Source organism: Acanthaster planci, linkage group LG02, assembly GCF_054643075.1.
Source record: "Acanthaster planci isolate LZ-2023a linkage group LG02, COTS_SCS, whole genome shotgun sequence".
In the NCBI taxonomy this organism is placed as follows: domain Eukaryota; kingdom Metazoa; phylum Echinodermata; class Asteroidea; order Valvatida; family Acanthasteridae; genus Acanthaster; species Acanthaster planci.
This window is the reverse complement of record NC_141778.1, coordinates 18,234,431-18,247,977: the sequence shown is the minus strand read 5'-3', so window position 1 is coordinate 18,247,977 and position 13,547 is coordinate 18,234,431. Positions and strand designations below refer to the sequence as shown.

General features: G+C 42.5%; 1 protein-coding gene across 1 annotated transcript; it reads right to left on the bottom strand.

The window, feature by feature from the left end:
• Positions 1-1,952: 1,952 nt before the first annotated feature.
• LOC110983795 (neuromedin-U receptor 2-like) lies at positions 1,953-12,724 on the bottom strand. The gene is made up of 2 exons (XM_022243358.2): positions 10,762-12,724; positions 1,953-10,448 (listed from the first exon to the last, which is right to left on the bottom strand). Exon 2 carries the CDS (start codon positions 9,545-9,547, stop codon positions 8,369-8,371), a length of 1,179 nt encoding a protein of 392 aa, XP_022099050.2. The 5' UTR covers positions 9,548-10,448; positions 10,762-12,724; the 3' UTR covers positions 1,953-8,368.
• Between the last annotated feature and the right edge of the window lie 823 nt (positions 12,725-13,547).

The window sequence follows — 13,547 nt, the reverse complement described above, 5'->3', positions numbered from 1 at the left end:
CGGCTTTGTCATGACAGACTTACGGTGAATCCAAAGTGAGGTGCGGTTCAAGAGATGAATAATCTTTGGAATTGAATTGACCGTTTTGGTGAATGAACACCTCATTCAACCGTCGTTTGTCTTTAAAAAGTAAAAGCTGGAACGAAACTGCGTGGCACTGAGCATGCAGACTTCCAGCTGCAGGAAAACTGGTTCTCATTCTTTGGCTGCTTGAATGAAGAACAGAGCAGAATAAATTATCCCGAAGGTGTGACTAAAAGTTGACTAACCTCATTGTGTTGACGGAGTTTTAATAGGCTTATTCAACTCTTCCGCAGTAATGAGTCACACTGCATTCATCTGTTTGTCCTCCATGATTCAGTCATTATCATATAACCTTCCCGCTTACCCTTCAAAATTGCCAGCGGAAATAAATGAAAATCAATGATGATCACACAAATCTAAGATGTAATAATAACTGCACTGGGACGCACTGCTCCCTCCAAAAAATATAACATTTTGAGAGTGAACCCTGGTGTGCCATAGTCTCAACATTAGAGTGCCTTCGAAAAGAAATATGAGTTTTAAATCTGGACAAGAATTGTATGGATCCATAAGGCAGTTTGTAGGCAGCCTCCCTTCCGGTATTCGAGTCTATGAATGCCATAGCCCCATTCAAAAATTTCCCGACTTACAAGACTTCTTGCCGGAAGACATGCTGCCGGTATAGCATACCGTAGAAAGGCATAGTCTTCAGTAGCTCCCGGCACCACTTCCCCTCTTAAAGTATTCATGACGAAGAAATTTTGGTTTATTTTGGTCCCTCTCCATTTTATGGCAAGTCTAGCCTTCATCCCCAGGAGCATGAACTTTGTAGTCAGCTACACCTTATTGCTGTTGCGTTAATAAGACCTCTGAAACTCAAAGCCGAGGAAAGATTAGACTTGAATGGTGATGAGTCCTCGTCTGGTTCCATGCAGAAAAAAAACAGGGATTAAGCACCACATGGTTTTTAATTACACGCCTTTCAGAGAGACTCAAGAGCGAAAAGAGAGACAGAATTTTGTTCTTTGGCACACAACAACCTCATGTTTGTATTCCAGGCAGCTAAAGATTATGCTACGTTGCCAGCGTGGAAACTACATCTAAGTTCACACGCTCAACCACTGACTCGGCACTGAACTATTCCAAATATCCGCTCAGAAATTGGCGCTGATTAATGTTTCATTGCCTCTGATTAATGTTTCATTGCTGCATTTATTTTCAATTTGGTGGATTCACGGAAAGGGTGTAATTGCTGCTGCCCTAGTGCTCCGTGTCTAGACGGCATATGGTATCGAGCGCGCTCTCATAAAAAAAGTCAGTCGCATACCATCCAATTTTGGCTCGGCGGCAATGAAATGGGCAGTTCATGCACGCTCTCCAGTGATGGCTTTGTCTTCCCTACAAATGCACATGCGCGCATGTGGCCGGGGGGGGGGATTCTCCTTATAGGGCCTATGCAATAAACACAATAAACAATGGAATGCGATCTCTTAACGTAGGGCCAGCTGAGGAAGCGAAGCTGGGCTAATTCCTAACAAATTTTTCCATAAAATTTGGAATTGAAATTGAAAGAAAAAAAAAGAAGTGGCTGTCTTGACGTTGTAGTAGACAAGACTGGCAGACTATTTCTAAAATAAGACATGTTCATTCTCCTTTTTGAAATCACGAAGGGATGAGGTGGAGACCTTTTGGGGCTTTCTACACGCTTTGGGAAGAAAGAGACATGAAAAAGGTCACCCCAAATTGCTTTTCACTCATTGTATTTCCAAAAGCCACAAATGCCCCTTCAGAAGGCGTGGCCTTCATTCCCCTGGATATGCCAAAAAAAGAGGCCGGGGCTTTGTAAGTTGGCTTTATAAAGTGAAATATAAAAGGTGCAATATGGGAGTGGAAGCGAATGGTTGACAATGGAATGCGAAGCAAAAATATTCATTCCTTTAAAAAGAAGCAGATTTTTATTTCAGTTTGAAAAAAAGAAAAGACTGTGCATGGCTCCACATTGCAACGACACCATAACAGACAATTTATTTTCAGATACTGTACAACTTTTGGAACGACCAACATTCCTTTTCGAAATCTGTCTGAATATAATTCATTCCCGGATTTTTGCATCCGCCTCATACTAGTCCAATAATGTCAAGTCAATAAAACCAGACTGACTAAAATGCTTGAAACGAAGAGCCAAGGAGGGAAAGCACCAGAGGATCCTATGCACACTTGGTATATGCCCACACGGACTGTGTGGGAAAATCGTACCAAAGTGATCACGACGCAAACAGAAACAGCACCAAGCCATGCCACAACCACTGCAGCGGGGGAAAATTAGTTCAATAGATGCGGAAATTTTATCCGAAGCAGAAAGGCGAGGAAAAATAAGTTTAGGGAATTTTGAAATAGTATCCAAAGCACAAAGGATTGGGCTTAATACCGCCCGGTGTAGTTTTCCAGTCCAGATTTCCATGGTGAGTGATACCGCTCTTCCCCAAAGGAAAAAGTTCGTAGAAGGAATCTAAGATAATATTTACAAAACGTACTAGAGCATACACGGAATATTACAACATTACAAATTGAGGGTTTTGCAATATTTTTCACGACAATCACATTTCAAAATCAATGTTTAGTGAGCAAAAATAATTATAATGGAAGCATTGGCTACAACATAAGACAAAATGGTCATCGCCGAAGAATTTTAATACACAGCTTGCTGAGAATAATGCAGGTCTATACAGAAGTAAAATAAACCGCAACAGGCCTACATCAACAAAAGAGATCCTACAATAAATATGATATTCAAAAAAGCGTGTTTTATGTTTTATTTTCGACAGTCGTTCTGTTCACTACACCATCAATCAACAGACAACAGGCATATTTGGGTTCGCTGGAGGCAGGAATGTCAGTGCACGTGTACAGAGCTTGGGGCTTTTATTCTCCATTTTGTTTATTACATTTCGGCGTGACAACAGAAGACCATTATTTTGCCGCTGAACGCTCACGGACGGACTGGCGTTTCTGTGGCACTGTCTCACCGAAATCATTAATTTCAATCGTGCACACGACACAGAAGGTTATTAAACCGCTTCACTGACAGACACAGTGCCTTTCACGCCTTTTCGTTGCATATTTTGCGGGTACCTAATAGGTTATCTCGGTTAATTATGACAACTTAGCAGCAAAATTTAATCACTTGGTTATTCTATTTCGGGCACAATTGAATGCTGATGCAAATAGTCATTTGTTTTCATTTGATGACACGGCCAGGGTACTGATGTGTCATTCGATTTAACAAAAATAGCAATCAAATTTAACATTTAAAAGAATGGCATTCAAATTTTGCAGAAGCTTTTCGAGGCATGTGTGTGGTCATTCAAAATCATTATTGGGCAGGCATCTGTCATTTGTGCAATCTATAAAATAGGAATCCATTCAGAGAATAGATGCCATCACCTAAGTGAAGTGCATGCAGTCGTATAACCATACGAAAATATATATGCCAAGATGTCTGACACACCAACAGATTGATGGTTGAGGAAGAACCTATATAAAAAAGAAACCTGAGCTAAAAACATAAAAAACACCCCAAAAATAACAAACATTATTGTTTCACAAACGCAAATTAGGCCTTGGTTCGTTAGCCTAATTAAGATCCCCCAAAACAAAAGAGATAAATGAAAAATATAGGCTCATATCAAATTCAGGGAAACATAAAAATGAATCAGGAAGAAAAGATTTTCCTCACTTAAAGTGAAGATACAAAACAGTTGTTTCGTTTAATCAACTTGTTTTTCTGTTTGTTTGCATTTTGTTTATCACACTTTTAGTGAAATCGATTGCAACTTTTGGAAATTGAAAACAAATCAACAGAAATCTCGAGTCGAGCCAGCTTTGCTAAATTGAAAGATAATTGTACATCATGAAAAAAACGACGATAAAGCCAAATTAAAACCGCTGCTTAAGGAATTCGAATGCATCAAAACGGAAATGAATGCCCGAGTTCTAAATTTGTAACACACTTAAATCTGGAGAGGATGGCTTGAAATGAAGCCCAAGAAAATTCAATTAGCTGCTCATCAGTTGCTGAAATTGACCGAGAAAGCCCACATCAAAATGGTTCAAACGTGGAAGAAAAATTACAGAGGAGAATTTAATTCAGTACTGCCAGATTGCCACCTGAACAAAATGGGTCACACATAAAAGGGTTTTCCTTGTAAAATTCAAGGCCAATATCATATTCGATGACCATTTCGTCCCGTTGCGCTTAAACTTAAGGAATCTTATTTTGAATTAGTTCCATCCTAATTTTTCTGCAATGTTATTCACCACTGCAGTATTATATACTCGCTTCATACCTTGATTCGGCATCCTTGTGTGCCAGTTATGATGGTATTGAAGAAGCAATTTAGTCTTTTGTTATCCATTTCAGTGATTTGTTCTCTACCGTTTCTTTAGAGGAAAGGTTAATTGTTCATGTCAGCCATGAACAATCTTTTGCCTTTTACTTCTTTAATAATTCATATTGTGTTATGGGCTTATTTATGGGATTTGATTTCGAATTAGCACCATTAAGGATTTCTATGTCTCCAAGTTTATTACGTCATTTACAGTACTCTAATTCTTGCTATGTATTTTCGTCTTGTTCGTCGATTACGTTGGTATATAAATCAAAAAGCAAATTTTTCTTTTGTTATTGAGATTGGTGATTTAGTTTGTTAGTTTCTCTCAAGGAAAGTTGAAATGTTAATGTCATTAATATAGATATGTAATCTTTTGGACGAATACTAATACAGGCACATCACGTTTAAAAAACCCAACATATTTGCAATGAAGTGATTCAAACGCAGTCCAAGACTCTTTTCAACATTTTGTTCCTTTGTTTCTTATTTTTGTGTGCTGATGGCCAGCCACGGTTCGCCAATCGGAAGTGTGTGACCTTTGACATTTACTTGTGTTGCGCCAAAGGCTTTTGGCGCGTTCGAGTATCCAGCCTGCATCTCCCTTAACCCTAGTCTATCCGGTTAAACTATACTCAAACGCACCCGTAATGAAATTTGGTGGTGCAAATTCGCAATCGAATTTCGCACCATATGGGTAACGAGATTTGGCAAAGAAATTGAAGTAGCTTTCCAAATTTTGTATGACAAGCGCTATATTTACCGGTTAGATCCATAACATTAAGACGAATGAAAATATCTATTTCCCAACAGACAATAAATCTTCGACAATCTTGGTTTACCCCCGTACAAAGTTGACGTTGCATGTAGCTTTTTTTAGTGTTCATGTTTAATGCAGTAAAGCCTTTTTGAATGCAAATCCAATTCTTGCATCGTGTTTACCGCCCAAAAGTGAATTAGTCTCGATTCTTTGACGTGGGACCGAAGACTGCGTGTAATTTGATAAAGAGTCCATTAGCGGCTCCTAATTAATTGAGTTTTACCCTCCCTGTGACTCTTCTGACATCAGTCAGTTAGATTTCATAGGGCACTCATTATTAATACAAGTTTGGTCAATTCCAGCAACCGCCTCTCCAGAGAGTGAATACAGACACTGCTCAAAATACAAAATACAGAGAAAGGAACACAGCGGCAGGGGCGCAGCGTGCAAGGTCGTACTTCAAGTCAACCGACGTCATGACTTTGCATGATTTTTGCATTTCCCTCTCGTTTCGCATACTTTTCTTTTGGCGCATCCGGAGACTGTTGCCCCCCCCCCCAGTTTTCCCCAAACGCCAGGAAACCTGATGGCGTTTGTGTTTCCCGGTTAACATGCTCTGGGGAAATCAACCCCAACTACACAAGATGGCACAAATTTGGCAAGAAACGAGAGCCCAATGTATTTCACATGAGCTCTACAGAAAAAAAATGCCTCAATGGTAACTTGTAACTGAACAAAAAATGGCGCATAGGCGTGTAATACACAGGCCTAGCCCCGCAAGCTGACAACTCAAAACTAAATTAAGCAGGAAAGATGTCGTGCAGTGGGTCATTGTAATTGATAAACGGCCGTTTCTGTACTTTAACAATTATCATAATATCGACTACTATCCAGACTGTATAATAGTTTTACTACACTTTTCAATTATTCACAATACCGATATACGCTAGATACAAATAAGATACGATCTAGGAAACTATATATCGTGGTACGAAGATTCTCACCGAGAACTATATGTATTCTAAAAAGTACTATCAAAATAAAATAAAATCGAATCACTTTATCCAGAAATGGAACAGTCCAGCATGTGTATCAGACGTTTAATACCACTTATTACAATTCCGTTTATTCATAAATAGACCCTTGAGTATAAAACATCAACACAACTTTTGTATAGCCTGCACGCACTGTACACCATGACATTAAGCTTGATGCGTTTTTGGAGTTCATAATTATTCCACGTGAGTTACTGTTTTCATCCCCATGGCATCGTTGATTCGATGAACCCCCTGCTATTACACTTGGGAGGGATCGACTGGGGCACGTCTGGTTGAATCAAGGTCGTTTTCTGTCCGCGTCTACGGGGCAAATGATCCCCAGATAGTCGTCACTAGCAATTTGTTTACCATCACACATCAACCAAACGAACAGACCAAACTTGACCTGGCTAACTGGGTAACTCATGATCAAGGCCCGTTCTATCCCACGATCTAACTACTTGAGCGGAAGCATGCACCGTCAAAAATGAAAGTCGGTGTCTTGCAATCAGGTCTGTTTGTTTGTTTACTATTGTACAATCCATCACACTAGATTTCTCTGCAACCGTGGCCTATAGAGACCTGAGATAATGAGTGAAATAATTTCACGCAAACCTTTCCTCAGACATTTTTGCCTACCCGCCCGTCTAGTTTTCATAAACGGTAGTACAGTATGACGTCACTGTGATTCTGGGTACATGTCCGCGAGGTGCAGTCCAACGCCAAGAGGCTTCCCAGCATTGCGAGAACTTGTCGGTCAACCAACCTGTCCGTGTCCATGATACGTGCGAACATGTCGGTAGGCGGTCCGGACACATATCCCTGCCTGTCAGTCCACCACCTGTTACTGGTTGCTTGAGTCAAACCATACATTCATCTTTATCAGTGTTTGAAAATGTGCCGCAACTTTGTGTATACACATATGCCAACATCATAACCGATCGCTACTCTTTACAGCCATGGTGTACATTACGCACTTGAGAACAGAATAAGAACAACCCCACCCCCGAAAAAACAAATAAGCAAACAAACAAGCAGCAAGAGAGACCAGACCAACAAATATGTACTCATCCCCACCCACTGTCCTCCCAAAAATTACATGAAACATCTTTACACAGGAACACATGGGCGCGTATCACCGTCACTAAAGTGCACTGGACGTAGATTATACTAACAATTGTCAAAGTACTCGTTGACATGGCTCATTCCAGTCACACCTATAACTCTGACCTAAAAATGACAATTACCATTTTTGAAAGCTCTGATTAACCATGATATAACACACAAACGTGACTTACTACCTACATGCACGTAGATTTTAGAATCTCTAGTATTCGTGTGTGACCTATTAAACACATTTCGCAAATTCGTAAGCGCGTCCTCCCATGACTTCTTCCCACAGACCTTGATCAGTGATCAGTTTGGAAGTGCAGACTCTAAAAAAGTTGAGAGGTTTAATAAATACTTCCTGGCTGACTGGGGCCGCCCCTTGCCCGCTGCATGCCCTGAGCAGTAGGCATTCAACCGCTCGTGGGTTGAAGCGTCTTGCCATTAAAACTTGTAAGGGTAAATATGTGATTTACACCGCGAGTCACGATCCTTCACGAGTGGGAGAGTTCAAAGTGAGGTTGCCGTTAGCTCAGCATCGACTCAGAAATTTTGACAACGCTGCAACCCAGTGTCGTCAGTTAATAAGTACTTTTCTGGAGTTATGGTCTACATGTCAAAAGAGAAAATGAAAACAAAAACTAGCTTAACAAACAAAAATTTCCTTTTTTCCCCTTTCTAACTTGGGAAGTTAACCATTTTATACCTTTGGTAAAATATATCTAAACCTAGACTGAGACGTGAAACAAACGGAACAGAATTCCAGTACCGACTGAGTTAGCGATACATAATGGCACATGTCAACAGCATGCTATCTTCATTAATTTAAATACGGAGAGATTTAACTGCCAACCCTCCGTAGACAAAAATGTCTAAGGTCCTAATTAAAAGTTATCATCCCAGACAGTTCTAATTCCCGATGATAACCGTAAGGAGTCTTTCGTATTAACTTTACCAAAACTGAGTGGCAGGACGAACCACTCTGACAGGGCTTAATTTACGGTAATTTCGACGAAATTACTTCTGACTAAATATTTACATGTTTCTCTCCACTACGAATCTCCTCCGCGTACCCTGCAATCGGTTACCGCTGTGGTGGGCCGATCTTTCATTCGATTTAAAGGTATACTCAGTTCGTACTTTACCATGTCCGAGGATTTTGACTTGTAGCAGGCGTAGGCAAGCGCATACGCTTTGCGATACTTGGAGTTGGTTACGCCATAGATGATAGGGTTAACGGTGGAATTGATGTACAGCAACATGCGGACACAGTGTGACCAGGCTACATTGATTTCCACGCCCCCGGACACGGACAGCAGGGAGGTTAGCTCAAAAGGGAACAAGCACATGAAGAAGACGCAACCGTTAGCAACCAACATCTTGGTGACCCTGTTGCGTATGCGTTCGTTGACGTCCTTGCAGCCAAATTCACTCCCCTTGGCCACAATGTGATTCAGGGACATGATGATTCGTATGTACATTAAGGTGTTGGCAGTCATGGCCACGAAGAAAGGCACAGTTTGGACCAGGTTGACCGCGGTGGGCATCCAGTCCTCGATGGGTTGGCAGAAGCCGATCACCTGTGGGAGCTGGCTGTACTTGGGGGTGTCCGGCCAGGCAGGGATGTCGTACAACGTCAGGACGCAGTAGCTGGGAACGAGAGAGCTGGCCAGGAGGATCCCTCCCAGCCAGGCCCCGGCGATCCATCGCCTGGTACTGGCTTTGTTCTGCTGGTGGCTGCCTGAGTGTGGACGGCAGACGGCGTTGAAACGATGCAAGGACACCAGGGTGACGAGGAACAGCCCGGTGAAATAGACGGAGTCCAGCAGGAGATCGATCAGGACGCAGCCGACGGTCCCACGGAACGCCTCGTCCAACATGAATGGCGTCTCCATATAGTGCCACAACTTGTCCCCGACCCCCAGGGTCAGGACCAAAATGTCGGCAATGGCGAGGTTGAAGAGGTAAGCGTTCACGTTGGTCCTCATCCAGGCTACACGGTACATGACGAATAGGAAAGTAAAGTTGGTTACCAATCCGACGACCATGATACACGGCATGACAGCAGTGACAATGGCGACTTCCATCGCGTCGTACCTCTGTAGCCGTTTGTCCGTGAGTACTTTTTCCCAGAAGTCATCGTCTTGAACTGATGAGTTTCCAGACTCCATGTTCACGTAGGGTTTGCCGGTGCCACCGATTGTTACCAAACTCTCAACACCACTAGCCATTGTGATCTACCTGTTGGGTAGTCTTGGAAGTTGTGAATATCAGTCTTTATGAGAGTACACAAACCTGCACCGAATCTCAGACTGATGTGCCGTGCGAGGTTTGGGGGCAATGCAAACGCGCGATGACGCTTTTATAACCGAGCATTTCAGTCGTGCAGGGTAGATTTGACCAATCACATTGCCTAATACAGTCTGGTGATTTAAAGCTGAGTGTGTGATGCTTACAGTCTAATTCCTGACGCCACGGCTAGTCCAAACATGACTGAAATTGTCGACTGCGCGCCGTGTGTCCACCGCTGGACCACAGAATATTCCGTACTTATGTCAATGTTTCCTCTAGACTCCAATTAGTCTCCGTCCATCGAATCGAGACTCATTTTCTATCGCTCAGCAACTTACATGTAAACGTACGCGAACGGAAAGCATGCCGTCGTTAACTGTTCTTGACGACCTCTCTAATAATGTTTGCAATGATCATCTGAACTCGGTTATTGCCCTGGTACCGTTAGCAAACTGCAGGAACTTCAGGACTCCTTCCGCGAGCCTAATGAGGGCTGAGGCAGACGGCCGACTGACTCACAAGCACTGCGTCCTGCAGTCATCCGTTCCGGTTTACCAGCCAAACACTGCCATGAGTCAGTGTCTGCCTCTCTTTTCGGGCTTCGATGGCGATGCGCGATAGGGTGACTGGGTCGCAGATAATATCCGCTATCTCTCTCTCTCTCCCTCTTTGGTCTAAAAGAATTCCCCGGAGGCAGTAGCGGCATGGACATGAAAGAGGAGGTTGATACGAGGAAGTGTCTGGTCTTTTGATACACTTTTATATTTTTCTCTTTATGTATCTTTGGCTCAGCCTATCATGCAATTGTACTGTTCCGATCAACGTCACCCAAATCACCATCTGGACACAATGAAACACGGTGAATAATTATGCAGTTTGATCTCGGATTTCGCGTGTTACTTGTACGACACGCACACCGTCAGCGTCAGTCAAATAAAGTTTCATGATATAGTAACATAACACAGGCTACTGTACTGCAAACAGGGGGCACGGGCGGACGGTCGATTAAGACTGGGCCGATGTGCCAGCTCATCGGGGGATTTCAACTACCCCGTGGACGTGCGGACCGGTGTGCATGTCACTTGTACTGTCTTCAGCAGACGTCGATAATTCTTCAGCAGTCCAAAACTGAAAAATAAAATGAGAAATGTACCTGTGGAGATCGCCTCGCTTCTCTATACCGGCATCTCAGTTCCGACACGACCAACCAGATACGAATTTTCATTACGAGTCGCACTTAACCAGGCACGGCCGAGCCATTAAATCGTACGCTACACCGTCCAGGTATATCTCCCAACTGGCTATCGCTTTACCTGCCGAGCCCTGTACATACATGTACAGCTGCTTCTCACCAGCGTGTTAGTGATGCTTGGGCCGGACTCTATAGTCCCTGTCACTTCCACCCAATCAATGCGCTCTGAATTTCGGTGCGTGGTATATACTGCCCTCTACTGTCGGATGCGCTGCACTCGCAGTAGCATGTGGCCAGTGTGACTAGGGGTGTTTGAGAGGACTCTGCGATGCTTCTGCCATTGAATTTATAGGCAATCGGTGGAATTAATCAAGATTTGGACAATGCCATAAATCATTCCCATTCAAGAATTCCTAAATCTTCACAAGTTCTGCAGAATTGAGACAAACCATGAACCTAAAAAAAGAATTGCCAGAAATAATGCCACAGCTTTCGTAAACACCAGAGCAGGCTCGGGAATGGATTTATTACCGGGAATTATGCTTGCTTTTTATGTAGAATAATATAAATTGAAAAAAAAAATTGTCACGTATATCAGCAGCCATATTTCGCAGTAAAATGAGGTAAAGTGCACTTGACAGTTCAATCTTTCTCACACATGGACACGTCTATAATATATTCCAACATGTGCAATTTATTACATCGGTGGTGACAGCGGTGCTCGAGCGTGAAAATGCAATTTCCTTTTCGACAGACAATATAATAGGGAGGGCTTTATATTATTTTATTGTATTATTTTTGTTTCCTCCACGCACTGCGCGTTATAGTTTTCGACACAAGGTTTATCGGGAAAAATTTCCTCGCACGTGAATTTTGTTCATTGTTTTGGTCTCACTCTACCGGGCACTAAATTCCTGTTAAAAGACATTTTAGGTATATATTTATATTACAAAACTGCATTAAATTTATATTGCATTAGATTCCTTCTATCAATTCTTGTATGTATTTATAAGAAATAGGTGTAACAAGATTGTAACATTAATTTTCGAGCTTGTATTTCTGCTTAAGGGCTTGTATTTCTGCTTAAGGACTTGTATTTCCGCTTAAAGGCTTGTATTTCTGCTTAACGGCTTTTCAATACAGAGCTCTAGAGTTCAAAATTTCATTAATAATATACAGACTGACACGGCATTAATTCTAATATCTTCGTCATATTCATGTGCAATATGAACCTTTTAGGTGAAAATGACCGCACATTTTTTTTCTATCGAAGACACTCAATGCAAGCAAACCTCGGGAAACGCAAACAAGGAACTACGAAACAATTATCATCAATCCAATATAACAGTCAGCGACAAGACACATATTTTCCATGCAACAGTCTCTTCAACACCGCGACACAGCTCACATAATCATATTATTATTGCAAAAACGGAATGCTAAATGATGATGAAAATAAACAATTCCTCTTCGGGTAAGGGTCTACTGCGAAGCAAAACACCTTTTGTGGGACTTGTGCTAGTTGTTATAGGCCTACACGGTAAAAAAGCTCCTGTCAAATTCGTAACATCTTAATCTATTTAGAAAAATATAGCCCTGATGGCGACAGTAAACCTTTCCGGTACGGAAGCTATTAGTTTCCATTAAGCGCTACTGCCGCAGCCGTCGGGTGGTTATTCATCATGTACAAAGTCAGCAATTTCCACCGAGCAAACTATATGTCGGGGAAAAAAGGGGTTAACAATTTCGGAGAAACTGTTACGCCAGGAACAATAATGAATGCAAGACCAAGGAATCACCGACAAATCCGTTTCCTAAGAGCAGGGGGCAAGAGCGGTGCAAGAGGAAGCTTCGAAGGGAAATTTTTAAAAGCATTTCATCCCCGAAGGAACGTCAAGATGAACCGTGATGCAGCGCCCGACAGCTGCCAAACCAACGGCTTCCTCGCACTGAGGCCATGGGGAAAAGGGAGGCTCCAGTCAATGTGGTGTAAAGGCGTTCAGTGTCGTGCTGGAAGCACGTTCGGGCAAATTGCGTTGGTACGTGCGGCATCGCGGCCAAGTGAGGTCTACCGACCACAGACATCGTGTCAAGTTGTACCGCTCCCGCAAGGGGGAATCGAATGCGATTGATGGCCAAAATGTTATCAAGGAAATTGAAGCCATGAATAGGTGCCGGGGAAAAAAATTGAAAAAGTCCACAAGCGCCCTCTGCTTGAATGATTTCTCACGTACGTGTTGTATTATCTCAACGACTTTATGCCACTAACGACACACAAAATATCTTTGCCGTGCAAGATTATGTTCCCTGAAGGCCGTACGACAGCTTGACCAATGTGAGGCCATCTTATGCTGGACACAAGGGTTAGATAAGGTCCCGAAGCCGACCAGTTCGAGCACAAACTTTGCCATGGACAAAACGTCCGGCTGCTTACCATGGGTATATCATGCACTGTAAATATACCTTGAAACTTGACATGGGGTTATCGTGATTTCCAAGATCCATTCCTTACAGAGACTGTCCGCGTAGAGGCCGGTTCACTCTTTACGCAAAAGCGCCCCCGAACGGAAAATGGTGTATCTCACATCAAAATTAGTGCTGCAAATGCGCAAAAGTTGAACACGTTCCAACTCGAGCAAAATTTCCGGCAAATATCTTTATGGTGTCAAATGTCGTTTCCCTTTCGCTTACACAAGATATATGAATTACGACCTTCAATATTCCATCATCCCGTTACTCGAGCAGTT

What these genes read in the sequence shown, in the direction of transcription:
- LOC110983795 (XM_022243358.2), bottom strand. Translation starts at nt 9,547, where the DNA reads ATGGCTAGTGGTGTTGAGAGTTTGGTAACAATCGGTGGCACCGGCAAA.